We start from the raw sequence: 14,047 nt of genomic DNA on the forward strand, positions 1-14,047 counted from the left end.
ACCTGAGCACACACCTCAGGTGCCCTGGATATAGCTCACAAGCACCATTATACACTATTGTCCCGTATAAATGGTTCTCCCATACAAATTAAGTCTTAGCAGGGGCAAAAACCAGTCTGAGTAAGGCTCTCACAGCCCTTTCATCAACAGATCTCTCAAGGCTTTGAGCCCACAAGAAGTCCTTCCATTTACCTGACCTCACACTTGGTTCAGGAGCACTGTTGATACCAGGAGCTCCCATCACCTCACTGGCCTCACAGCACCTGAAAGTTCATCCCTCCCAGGCTGAGCTCTCCCTGCTCAAATCAGTCTCTTCTCTCAAGGCTACAAACAAAAGAGTCTGAATTTCAACCCCCTCTTACTTGGCACGAGTACACTTGTTCTCACAGCAAATGGAAACATAGAAAACGTTATCTATTGTTTCAGGACATGAATGTGGCCACCCCTGCTTGCTTAGGTCTCCAAGCCCCTTGTATCAAGGCTGAGGAACGAGCAAGGCTCTTAAACATTTCCACCCCTGAGCTGCCTGTGCACCCAGCAGACACCCGGGATAGCAGCCCATGCTCCGGGCTATCCCTGGGCACTCCTGCAGGCAGACAGAGCCCTTTGCACCCAACCTCACGGCCATAAACTGAGACGGGGGAGGTTCGGATTAGATATGGGGGAAAATTTCACTGTTAGGGTGGTCAGGCATTGGAATAGGTTGCCCAGGGAGGTGGTGGAGTCTCCATCCCTGGAAGTGCAGGAAGAGGCGTCCGGGTGTGGTGCTGGGCGATGCGGTTTCGTGACTTAGGCGCTACAGTGGCAAGAGCCGTGTGGACGGTCGGACTGGACGATTTTAAAGGGTCTCTTCCAATCTGATGATTCCATGATTGTATGCGTGCTGCACTTAGAGCAGAGACTAAGACACACGGCAGCACCTTGCAGATGAGGGTCTCCCAGTGCCTATGCCACCAAATCCACACTCTCGGGAACACGAGCTCCGCAAGGCACCTCCTAACCCCACACCCCTCCCGGCCCACGGCTGCCCTCACACCGGGCACGGCGTCCCGAAGCGAGGCTTCCCAGCAGACCGGGATCCTGCCGCAGTTTGGCACTGTCATGGTTAAATAGAGCCCGAGCCAGAGACACCGAGGCGCGGGGCTCCCGCACACCCTCCCGGCACTGCCCTGAGGAGCGGCCCCGATCCGCCGGCACCGCCCGCACACCTGCCCTGCGCTGCAGGGAGATGGTTTAGATACTTTTACAGCAAGAAGCAAAACCAAAAGGATTGAAAGTGCTTGATACCTCCTAGTGCACCTTTTACCTTTCCTCAAACCCCTTCCTCCCCTCCCTTTTTCCCTCAGGCAAGGTCCGCTCGGACCGAGCGCTGCCCTCTCAGCCTCCCGGCCCCAGGAGGGAAGGACAGGAAACCCTTCTCGGGAGCAAGAGTGAAGACAGCTCTTCATCACCCCGATTCCCTCTTCCGGCCCTCCGAGGGCTGCGCTCTGCCACGGGACGGGGCCGGGGAACTGCCGGCTCCGGTCCCTTCAGCCATCGGAGCAGCGCCGCTGTCCCGTAGGCAGCGCAGGCGGCGGCAGCGCCCGCGGGGCGGGGACAGCGGGCGGGGCGGGCAGCGCGGGCGGGGCGGGCAGCGCGGGCGGGGCGGGCAGCGCGGGCGGGGCGGGCGGCGCGGGCGGGGCGGGCAGCGCGGGCGGGGCGGGCAGCGAGGGCGGGGCGGGCAGCGAGGGCGGGGCGGGCAGCGAGGGCGGGGCGGGCAGCGGGGGCGGGGCTCGTGGCGTCACGCGGCGTGGGGCGGTTGCCGCGGTGACGCGAGCCCGCCCCGCTTTAAGCGCCGCCTCGGCGGGGCGGCCGCGCTGCCGCTGACGGAAGTGAAGATGGCGGCGGCGGCGTCTGACCTGCTGACGGGATGGTGCCTCTTCGGCCTGGCGCTGCTGGTGAGAGGCGGCTCTCCCGCCCTGTGGCGGCCCCCTCACGCATCCCCTCCCCTTCCCTGGGCCGGCTGCTGCTCCCTCTTCAGCCGCTCGCTGTTCCAGTGCTGGGCATCCCGCTCGCTCTCCTCGCCCGTGCCCCTGGGGCTGCCCCGGCCGCGAGTGCTCCCCTGCGGCTGCCGCGGGTGCCTCGGCGGTGGTGCCGCAGGGCAGAGCCCGCAGCTGGCAGCGGGGGCTGCCTTGCCCCTCCGCCCGGCGAGCCGCGCTGTTTGTGTTTTCGCGTGTTCCGTGTGTGAGCGCTGGTGGTGTTGCTCAAGCTGCTCTTAAGGAAGAGTGACTTGTGTGGTCAGCATAACCCTGGTGCTGAGTGTTCAGGTAAAAGGTGTGCTGATGCTATGCCAGGCATCCGTACAGGGTCTAGTATCAGTACCTGCTTGCTGACATTGTTATTATACAACTCATAAGTGTTTTTCCCTGTGTGTTTCAGGCGATTTTAATTTTCTGCTGGGTTTATGTGCGCAAGTATCAGAGTCGGCGGGAAAGTGAAGTGATTTCTACCATAACAGCAATTTTTGCCTTGGCCGTTGCTCTTATCACATCAGCACTCCTGCCAGTGGACATATTTTTGGTCTCATACATGAAAAACCAAAATGGTACATTTAAGGTATGGACTTTAAAAAATGTTAATTGCCTCTTCAAAAGAAGCACTTGTGTTGCAAAAGGATGCTCCTGGGTTGTGAAAGTGTTTGAAGCCAGTGCTAATAGTACCTGTTTTAGTGACTCGACTTTTCTCAAAGCTGGGTACTAGTACTGTGCATAAAACACTCATATCTGGTATTTGAACTGGATTTCAGTTTTGACTTCTATGCTTTTTCAGATATTCTACTCATTTCCAAATGCTTGTTCCTTATGTTGTGTGTCAGAGTCAATGTACTGTCCTGAAGATATAAATGAATTGCTTAAGGGTTGCTTTTTAGTGCATCGTAATGGGGCATTGTAGAATAAAACTTGTTGCACTTTTGTTCAAGAATAGACTGTATTGGCCCTTTGTAACTTAGGATTATTTTAATTGTCTTTTTTGTCAACAAAAAAAATTTGGTGCTGGAACATTTAAAGATTTATAAAGATTTACTGTGGTACTCTACCTGCAGTGTAAAGCCTGAATTAACAAGCATTTTGAAAGCTGTAGGAACCCTTGGCACAGGGGAATGCTGTAGTATCTCTTTTTGGCTGATAAAGCCTTAACTGAACTACTGCATTTATAAACTGTAGGGGGTTGCTGTGCAAAATGAGTTCCTAATGAGATGAGTACTTGCTGTCATCTGCTCTAAGTATTTCTGTAAGAGATCTTCCCAATGCTTCAAGTATTGCTTGAATTTTCAAGCAGAATTCTTGAAGATATTGACCTGGTGTCTTTGTGAGGACATTATGAGTAACAAGAGGTTGAACTGGAGCATGTAGCTAACTTGAATAACAACTTACTTGGGTTTGGAGCCTAACTGGATCTATTGTAAAAGTTATGATCCTGAAACAAATGATAGAGTGGGAGAAAGGTAAATGCCTGCACACCAGATTGTACTCCTTTCCAGCCTTACTTCCAAAGGAACATATAGGGCTTGCCAGATCTGTGTAAAGCTTCAAAACTAGCTTGCAGCTCATACAGTGCTTTTTGGTTGGTGCTTATGTAAATGCAAGTTATGAGAAGCCTTTAGAATTGAGCTGTGATGTGTTTTTTGTAATCTTTATTGCTCATGGTGAATAAAGAATAAATTAAGCTGTTACTCAGTGTTTTTCAGAAAAGTTTGTGTTTTCAGGCTTAGCTTGTTTGGAATTAAAGACATTATAGATGATGGAAGAGATCTTTCATATGTCAGGGTTCCAGCAATTCAATGAAAACAGTAGTCTTAAATACATTGAGCTTGACTATCTAGAGAAGTAACCATGGTGCACCTAGGTCCAGCTGAAAAATACACATCTACTGGGGACTGAGCAGAATTCTGTGCTGCAAAGTACACATTTTGCTATGTGTACTTTGATTAGAAACAAACCTGTGAGAACAGGTCATCAAAGGTGGTCATGCAGTCACTACAAATTTTTACTTAAGGAAATACAATTACTAGAAGGAAAACTACTTATAATACTGTTTTTTGTGGGTTAGAATTCCTTGTTAATGGACACATGTTGTGATATGGTGAGGTGGATAGGTTCTATTTAAAAATTGTGCTAAGAGCAAACATTCATGCTTGTGGTAAACACTTTTTTTGTAAAGTACCTTTTTGCCTATGCTTTTGAGGCTTCTTTGTTCTGCTTAGTTCCTAATGTTGGTAGGTACTTATGTCTTGTTAAATACAATTGCTCCACACTGCCTTAAAGAAGCATTCTTCTGTGTCTTTTAAGTCTCGACTGAATTGAATTTCTAGCTGTGCAGAAATAACATATCTACTGACAGTAATGCATTTGAACCAAACACAGGTGTTGAAATTATGGTATAGAAATACTAATGTGGCCTTCTAAGTTGAGTGAATCTGAAATCAGTCAGAACCTACAAACCTATAGGTAAATACAGCTTTATTGATTTAGTAATTCCAGTTTAAGGGGTAATGAGGCAGGAGGCTGACAGCATTTTAAAATGAGGCACATGGTGTTCTGCACTGGGAATGGTGATCCTGATGGTCCCTTCCAATTCAGTATTTTCTATGATTCTGTGGTCATTATGAATTGTTAAAGCTTTTAATCTGTCCTCAGTAACATGTGCTTCTTTCCTGCCATTGCTTTGCAAGTAGGATAGATTGAATTGTGTTTGGAATATTTCTTGAAGATTACTGGCCTTTCTCTGGACCATTCTTTTGAGCCCAACACTTCCAAGACCCTATAAATGATGCTGGGGTCTGAAGGACTATGGCTCTGGCAAGAAACCTTTGTTGCTTTGGATGGGTGGAGTGAGTTAAGTCTTAAATTTTCTCAGTGACTTTTTGAGGGAGATCCAGGTAGCAGATGTGGATAATATTCTCTGTAGATAAATTAGTAGTTCATCAAAAAACTCCAACAGGATGATTTCAGAGCTGATGCCAGAAGAGTAGTGGCAGTTATCCAGATTCTAAGTAAAAGATTCTTCTGTGTGTATATGCTTTTCCTCTATGCCCCAGCTGTAATTGCTGGTATCAGTGTTAAGAGTCATGAGAAACAAGGGTGCTCAACTTGAAAGAGGTACTATATGTGAACTTTCAGTTCACTTTTGATGTCTCTGACCCTACTGTCAACTTGTGGATATAGCTGAAGGTTTACAAGATGAATAAGCTTGTAGCAAACCTAGAGAGAATCACATTACACTAACAGCAGAGGTTAAATTGAAGGCTTTGATGGTTCAAAGTTCTCATTGGGAATTTGTGTGTGTCCTGTGACAAGGGAAGGTGGTATGCCCTGGCTACAAAGATTGGCTGAACTGTAATACCCAAGCAAAGTATCTTTTTCTGAAGGTTGTGAATATTGTGCTGCTTTCTGGAGGAATTCTCTTTAAAGTGTTGTGTAGCCCTTTTCCATCATGTATTCTGAAGTGCCTTCCTTGACAAGGGCTGTATGCTGTGCCTTGGTCGGCCTTTGTTAACTTGAAGTTTTGTTCATTTCAACAGGACTGTTAAGATACTGTTTATGCATCTTTCAATTACTACAAATTATTGTTTATGGTTAAAGTGGCTTGTAGCATTTAGCACATAATGATGTCTTGCCACATTTTGAGACTTAACAAATACTATCTTAAAGTTTTTATACTGAGTGAATTGAGCAGGTTTGGTATTGGCATGTTTTGCACAGTAGTTACACAGTAGAATTCACTGGAACACCTTTTCTGGAGGGTGGGATTACTTTGATTCCTAGTACTATTAAGTAGGAAAGGAGGATTTTGGTTTAATACTAATAAAAACTTGAGTATTACCTTGTAAGTGAAGTCCTGATAATGTTCAACAGCAGCATTTCAGCTCAAAGGTTTTGACTGAGCACTGTCAGTGCTTTAGCTTGTTTCAAAGGATTTCAAATGCATCCACTTGCGTCTGATCTGTTTGATCTGAAATCTTGTTGGACTTACAAGCACATAGGAACAGAAAACCTTGCCATAGCTTAAAAACATAATATTTTTGCTGGAGCCCAAGTTCTCTGGGTCTGACCTACAAGTCTCATAAATATTTAAAGCATAGCTGTCTTGGAGCAGGAAGACTGCTTGAAACAAGGATGCTCACATCATTGAACTGTCTCTTTTCCTACTGTTCTAGCAGAAGGCAGAGCAGGTAATGAAACCTTTCATTTCCTTTTTGAAATGTATGAATTCTTGCTACTATATCAAGTTAAAAGCTAGTGTCTTCTTTCAGTCTGATTAGGACTGAATGTGTCACAAGCCTTGGGTGTCTGCATGAGCTGCTAAAAGCCAGTTGTCCTCTTACTGATTCAAAGAGTGGTGTCTGCTTGATGGGAGGTACTTTTTGTAGACCATTTAAGGTTTTTTGCATCTTACTAGGGTGGGAGGGGAACAACTCATTATGTAGATGCTCAGAATACAAAACCACTAGAAATGTCCAGGGTTTTTATTTTTAGAAAGATGCTAACTGAGAAGTTATTGACTGAGACCATGCCTCCTTCCCGAGTAAGAATTACTACTTAGGAAGCAGTAATACTTGGCCAAAACTTTGTTGCTAGGCAGATGAGGCTGAGATGTGCATGTTTCTGGATGCTGCTTTCCATCTGGCAGTCAAAATCCTGGCACTGTCCCATTTTTGAGGTAACAGGCTGGAAAATCTGAGATCTGGATATGAAATTTCCTCATATCTAACCATGCTATGACTCAGTCTCCAGTCTTTCATACTGCATCTTCCTTTTGTTGCCTAAGCTTTGGGAGGGCCTAATCAGAAGAATGAGTGCTGCATCTGCATTTGATGAAACATCACAAATACTGAGACCTGTAATGTTGCATAACTTTAAGCTCTGTTAAGGGACATATGCAGAGAATGGGAGCTAGCTTCCCTGGGTACTCATGAAAGTCTTACAGGGTGCAGCAGTGACAGTAAAAATGTCAAAATTAATGGGGACAAAAGAAGGAAATTCATGGCTGTTCCTCACCAAAAACGGTGGAAAGTCAGATGAACTTGCAATGATTTTATCTGTGGAAGTTATCTGTAGAGTTTGAATAGTACTGTTCTGTTAAAATATGTTAACATGAGTCACTAACTGGACAGAGTTGCTGTGAGAAGAAAGACTCTGCTCAATGATTAAAGCAGGAGCAAGTGTTCTTCGTAACTGATTTTCCATTAATATAATTATAAAATTAATCTTCTAAGGGAGCTTTGCTTTGGCTTTAGCATTTAGGTAAACTTAGTGTCTTAAGCTGCTTTTTTATATCTTTACTTACTTAGCAACATTTTATGAGCATATGTACTTTTTACACTTGCTTTTAGCATGACCTACATTACAAAATACTTAAGCATAATAGTTTAATATGGGTCATTATGCTCATTGCATGTATCATTGCAATTTGTAGTTTCCCTTGTCTCTCAGTACAATGTATTGGTACAGGTGTTTTAAAGGTGATATGTGTTTGCTGAACTACATGGAACAAAATGAAGTACAGCACAACAGTGTAGAATGCCTGAATTCTGCAGGTCCTTAGAGAATTTGTGGTCCCATTTTGACACCTTAAACTGTTTGTTGAAGGCAGTATGAATTTTCACCTCCCTAATCTATTGTGCTTCTAAGCCATTCACTGTATATACTGTATGCTTGGGTTGTAATGAATGGAAAAGAAAAAGACTAGATCTAGGAGGCTGCTCAGATGAGTTCTCAGCTGAGTCCTGGATGTGCTAGTTGAGTAAATTCCTACACTGAGCAGCTTGGTATGTCAACAGAGATGATATGACTGTTGGAACTCTGATACTCATTAGGTAGCAGTGCTTGCTTTTGACAAGACAGTGCTGCTGTCAGTAGCCTTTGAAACAGCTCAGATGGACTGGTTACTGCCTTTGAGTTGCTGATGGTGTGTGCATATGGATAATCTGCCAGTTAGAATTAAGCATTTTGCTTTGTAGTTTGTTTAAATGTGGGGCTTTGGCCACTTATTGAAAGCTGACATAATAATTATGATATACCATTAAATTGACTTGCATTACATATTCTTCTTGTGCAGAGTAATGCAAAGTTTGTGTTCTGAGGCACATGTAAGTAATGGTGAAATGCACACATTTGCAATTTGAGTTTGTTTGGTGTAATAGAGCACCTCACTATTTTACTATGGTGTAGTGTATGTTTCCTAGTATACTACTCTGGTCCTGTGTGCAACTTAATTTGGAAAACAAAATGAAAAGCAATTGCAGTGTTTAAAGTTCTTCATCTGTATTGTGTTAAAAATGCTTCTCTGGAGCTGAAGGAGAAGCAGTTCTTGGGCAGCTAAGCCATGTTGTATTTCCTTTTTTAGCTGCCTCTTCTGTACAATGGCTGTGTCTCTTAAACTCTCTTAAACTTTGGGTCTCGCTGTTGCTTTTCTTGCTTGTTCTTGGTTTTTGTGCATTTTAAATGTCTCCATTGTTCATAGGAGAGACCTTTTTTCTAATAGCTACTTGGAATCAAGTAATGCAAACAGTCCAGTTCAGTCTTGATTTTCCCTTAGCCTTGATTAAAGTAAGCATTTTCTTAATATATAACATGAGGCAATTTAAATGTTCTGTATCTGTTTTTTTTCTTATTGTAGTCAAATTCCTTTTTGGTATATTTTAATACAAATGCCTAGAAATTTCTTTCTAAAAATGCTGTTGGGTGTGAGCCTGGCAGTCTTCAAAGACTGAGCTTATTGTGTACCTGACAGGTACTTCAGGTGTTGCTTCTGCCCCTTCTGCTATAATATTTTTCATCCCATTTTTTTGCTGATTAGATGTCAAAATGGATGTGTATTTTTCTGCTCAAATTCCAGCTGGATGATAATCTAATTTAGTTCATACAGTGAATTTTAAAAGCTTAATGTAAACTGATCTACTGGAAGTCTTAGTATAGTAAAAACAAGGAAGCTGGTGCTGATTTTCTGAGAGATTCAAGAAAGTGTTCATGGTATGTCATCAAGCCCATATTCCAGATGACTTTATGCAATTCTGAGGGAACTGAAAAACCAAATGCCAAAGTGTCTTTATGTCTTAGGGGAGCAATGTTTAAGCAGTGTGCTCATTTGCATTTCATGTCTCCCTGTTAATGTGTGTGTCTTTACAACTAGAAGGGATTTACCTTACTAGTTTGAAGAGAGCCCATTTTCACTTCTGTATGCAGGCTTTGGCAGTACTGGATATTTTTTTTTTTCACCAATTCAGTTATGTTGGTGTGTTCTCTCGCCTTTAAAGAATTCTGCATGTGGATAACTACTTTCTTGCTCTTCACCACATGTAGATTGGATCCCACAAAACTAAAACAATTCTGAAATATGTTTAACCTGTATGGGCAGCATTGGACCATTTTATTCAACCCCTGAGTTTCTGTCAATGATTGTCATAAAATATTTAGCTTCTTTAAACCAATAGTTTCTCTCTTGAAGGAGAGGGAGTGGGCGCAAGAACTTGATTTCATCCATCTGGCTGACTGCAGTTTCCAACGTAGTTAAGAGTTGCATTTTCACTTTCACTGCTTCTGTTCTCCAGACCATTCCCTGGGACTGAGTAGTGTCGTTACTTTTGCTCTTGTTGAAATAAGGGACATAAGTGCTCTTTGAATTTGACTTGTAAAATTAGATATTGCTAAGTTGAATATTCATGTAATTCAGGTCTTTGTCAAACAAAAAAGTGAAGTCTTGTACTTCTGAAAAAGGAGATGATAGCTTAAACTGATGTAATAACTAACAAAAGTAAAAGTTAATGAATTATATATAACTGAGCATAATAAAAACTTCTTTCATATTCTTATGTCTAAGTATTGTTGCATCTGTATATGCAAATTTTAAACAAAGCTATTTTATAATGGAGATATTGTCTACATTGTGTACTTTGTCCAACTATGTGGCCTATTTTTGTGGCCTTTTTTTAACAAGAAAGCTATTAAAACAAGGCCACAAAAATGGTCAGAGTTCTGGAACACCTCTCCTGTGAAGACAGTCTGAAAGAGTTGGGGTTGTTCAGTGTGGAGAGGAGAAGGTTCTGTGGGGCTGATGTTGCAGCCTTTCAATATAGAGAGAGCTTATAAGAAAGATGTAGAAACAGTTTTGACCAGGGCCTGTGGACACAGAAGAAAATGTAACAGCTTTAAACTGAGGGTGTAGATTCAGCTGTAAAGAAGAAATGTATGGTGAGGTTGATGGTTCTCTGGAACAGCGTTCCCGGAGGAGTTGTGGATGCCCATCACCAGAAGCATTCCAAGGTTGGGTTGAATGGGGCTTGAGCAACCTGCTGTTCCTGCTCATGGCAGGATGGATGGACTAGGTGATGTTTGATGGTCCCTTTCAGCCCAGATCATTCTATGATTATCTTCACAGACTCTTATAAAAACATACTGTGGAAATTAGCAGAACATATGTCGGAGCTGCCAAAACTGCTTAATGATCCTTTGGGTCTAAAACCTTCCTTTTGTGAAACTGTCCTGTGCTTATTCCTGTTTGCCCAGTGGTTTTCACTGTTGCTAGCACTCTAGCATGGGATTCTTTAGAAGTAGCATTTTTATTTCTCTCCCTTTATTTAGTGTTTAGTGGTTGGTTCTCATGTAGTCTTTTATTACATTTGCTAATAAATGCTTCTATCCTTTATTGCTAGGTCTGGGCTGATGCTAATGTTTCAAGGCAAATTGAAGACACCGTACTTTATGGATATTACAGTAAGTATTTTACCTTTTTTTTTTTTTTTCAAGTAATAGGACCTTCAAGTGAAGTAATGAAGTTTTCAGAGGTCATATTGGGTTATCCCTTTTTGCTTAAACATGAGTCTTACACTTAGTGCTCTTCAGAGAATATTTTTTATCTTCAAAAGCCCCCTAAAAATGCAAATATACTGAAGCCAGTTCATGAAAAGGCTAATGGTTGCTGTTCTATCATCTGTGGTTCATATGTTTCCTGTGTGTGTATTTAGTGGTCCCTTAAGGGAAATATGTGGTTTTGCTGTAGCTTTTATGGTACTTAACATATGCAGCAGTGTGAAACTCATCTACCATGTATAAAGTTCATGCAACTGTGAGTGCAACACTTTTAAGTGTTCAGATTCAGCAACTACTGTGTTCCAAGTAGCAGTTACTGTGGAGGAGCATAAAGGAGTTAATTCAAAAGTGGTAATCCTAAATAGAACTCATATTTTAAAAAGTGACTGAAATAAAATAACTGTTCACCAAACCTCTGCATAGTCTTATATCAGTTTTTTTAGCAGTCCTTATGAAACTTATGAGAAGTTTTACTACTACTGGATATATGTAGTGGGTGTAGCAATGTGCTCAGCACAGTTTGAGTAAAATGCTTTTTCAGTTAATGGTGCAAGCTCTGAGGTGGTTGCCTGCTTTTGGTCACATTTCCAAAGACTTGAAGTTTTTTCTTTTAGATTATTGTGGTTCTTTTGAAGTATTTTTTAGTTCAGGAGATGATTTAAAATAGTGGACTTAGTTCATTAAATTGGATTAATTATTGCCCTCCAGTGATAGTAATAAACTAGAATTGGCTTCACTCAGCATAAAAATGAATAAAGTAAAAAGTAGTAAGAAGATTTCTGTTTTCAAAAAACAACTTTTAACACAGAGCTTCTTCACTTTATAATAGTGGAATTGATATGTATTTGATTTCTTTTCTTTGTAGTTTGCCAAAGTCTTGTTTAATAGACGAAATATTTCACAACTCAAAAGGTGGAATAATCTTCAAGCTCTTCTGTGGTCTGCTTGCTGTAGATTTGTGAGACTGATTGATTGATGAATTTCTGTAAGGTGTTTTGGGCTAGCTGAATGTTGTGGTAAATCTTGAACTAATTTTTAAAAAAGATGTAAACTTAAATTGGGATAACTGCTTTTGTTTTTGGCCTTTCTGGACAGGTCTACTTGAAATACTGTAGGAAAATGTCTTATTTCATAGCATATCCTCCAGATGGTGGTAGAGATTTAAACATGGTTTTAAATTTTTCTCTCTTGCTATCTTAATTTGAGTAGATACACTTTTTCAAAACTGGTTTTATAACTAGAGCTATGTTGAAGTGAACAATAATAGTAACTTGTTTTTCAGAGGTCTCCAAAAATCATATATAAAAACACAATGCCTCTCCTACATCATCTAGTGCCGTGCTGCTGTTGCCCAGCATAGTGCCATAACAGCTGAGAAGGAGAAAGTTAAGCAGCTCTTCCATTGTAATACTATTCCATTTTTTTTTTTGCTATCTTCCTAGGAAAGTATTTGATAGTGTTTTGTTTTGTTTTTAACAGACAGGATGAGCAGAAGTGAAGTACCCTTTTGTACTTAGAACACGAATACCAGTATTTTCTTGTGTCTCCTGAAAATGGAGAATAACTGTATAGATCCGACTTGACTTGTGTAGTTGTATTGACAATTTATGGTATTAATAATTGGAGGACTTAGGTCATTGTTCTTCAATCCAAGTCACTTGTAATTGTAACAAGAATGTGGAGACTGGGATTTAACTGATGGTTTAGAATATTAGTCATTACTTTGCTACTTGCATTGCTTTTTACTGATAAGGCTGTAACTAAACATAGAAAAGCTTTTTTGGCTTTTTGAGTAGGTGTTAGCCCCCATGAAGTGTTCTGTTTCTCATTCCCACCTGGTTTCTTGACTAGACTGATACAAAAGTAGAATGAGTTTGTATTTGTAGAATGGTAAGTGAGGTACCTCTCAGAGTGAAGCTTGAAATAACTGTATCTTGAAGTGGGATTTCAGCAGCCTAAAAGCTTTTCTTAGGAAATCAGTCTAATAATTGCTTTGAAGCCATAGTGGCTTAGTGTGTTACTATTTCTAACCCCAAATGTAATAGAACATGCCTCACAGTACTTTAGTGATTGAACAATGATCAATGGTTGGCAAATGCTCTAAAAAAGCATGTCAGTTTGTGTGGAAGGAAAACTCTTGCAGAAAGTGTTATAATTGAAAACTGTCCAACACATTTTGCTTTGTATCACAAAGAATGAGGCTGAAACAACTGACAGTAACCTGGAGGTGTGTTGTGCAGCTCTTCTTCTAGTGAGTAAATACGACCTGTTGGAGTCACCTCGATGTCCAGTGTCCTTTGATGAAATTTTGTGTATGGTGACAGGGTATTATTGGTAGATTCTAATCTGCTTGTGAGATAGACCAAGATCTTGACCTACATGTGTTAGATGAATCTCAGCTACAGTGTGACGAGGACTGTCTGCTAAATTTTATGGGATCTCTTCATGTGTGCTTTGAGGTCTATGCTAAACTTGAGATTTTCCATTTCCTTTTTGAGTCAGCAAAAGTCTGATGATTCCTAGGTTAAAATTTGACTAAGAATTTATCCAAAAAAGTAAGTGGTAATACTTGGATGATTTTTATGTGGAGTTTTGTCTGCTTACTGCAAGTGTTTGATCAGTCATTGACACAAGAATTTGGGCTTCTGGGAACTAAGTGCAAATCAAATATGACTTCATCTTTTCGTGGTCTGGTTCTAGGAGAAGCCATTCTCAATACTCTGAGAGATCTGTAGCTGTGCTTGACAAATACTGTGGAGTTGATCTACAGAAACACTTTCCTAAATAGGGTAATGTTTCTGAGAGCAGTGTGCTAGAACATAAATGGAAAGTCACACTTATTCACAATATTGAAGTAGTATGACTACTGCTATAGAATGCCTAGGAAGGCTTCTTTTTCAAGTTTGAGTTTTCAAGGTGTTATATAGCGCTGAATTTGCTCTTGGCAAATGTGAGAGTTCATGAACTAACTGAGAACTTTTTTCTCTTCTTGCATTGCCATACTAAATACACCAAGCAGTAGATACCTTTAACACTTTGAAATATTTTTCCAAAGAATGAGTTCTATTTAGATATAATTAGAGATTCATATTTAGATTCTAGGTGTTGAAACTTATTTGGCTTCTATACCAGCTTCAGGAAAAAAGGCTAAGATAGATTTCTGTGGCACGTGGGCACTGTGAGGAGTGCACCAGCCAAGA

At 41.4% G+C, this 14,047-nt stretch overlaps 1 protein-coding gene across 2 annotated transcripts in view; it reads left to right on the forward strand.

Annotated features, from left to right (window-relative positions):
- Nucleotides 1–1,832: 1,832 nt before the first annotated feature.
- The window catches only part of LMBRD1 (LMBR1 domain containing 1), a 66,810-nt gene continuing 54,595 nt past the window's right edge, over nucleotides 1,833–14,047 (forward strand). For both annotated transcript variants that reach the window (XM_066547455.1, XM_066547456.1), the window contains exons 1-3: nucleotides 1,833–1,937; nucleotides 2,419–2,595; nucleotides 10,691–10,751. In XM_066547455.1, coding sequence (XP_066403552.1) covers nucleotides 1,878–1,937; nucleotides 2,419–2,595; nucleotides 10,691–10,751 — 298 coding nt within the window. In that variant the 5' untranslated portion in view covers nucleotides 1,833–1,877. The remainder of the gene's footprint in view (nucleotides 1,938–2,418; nucleotides 2,596–10,690; nucleotides 10,752–14,047) is intronic.

Source organism: Molothrus aeneus, chromosome 3 (assembly GCF_037042795.1).
Source record: "Molothrus aeneus isolate 106 chromosome 3, BPBGC_Maene_1.0, whole genome shotgun sequence".
NCBI classification, from domain to species: Eukaryota; Metazoa; Chordata; class Aves; order Passeriformes; family Icteridae; genus Molothrus; species Molothrus aeneus.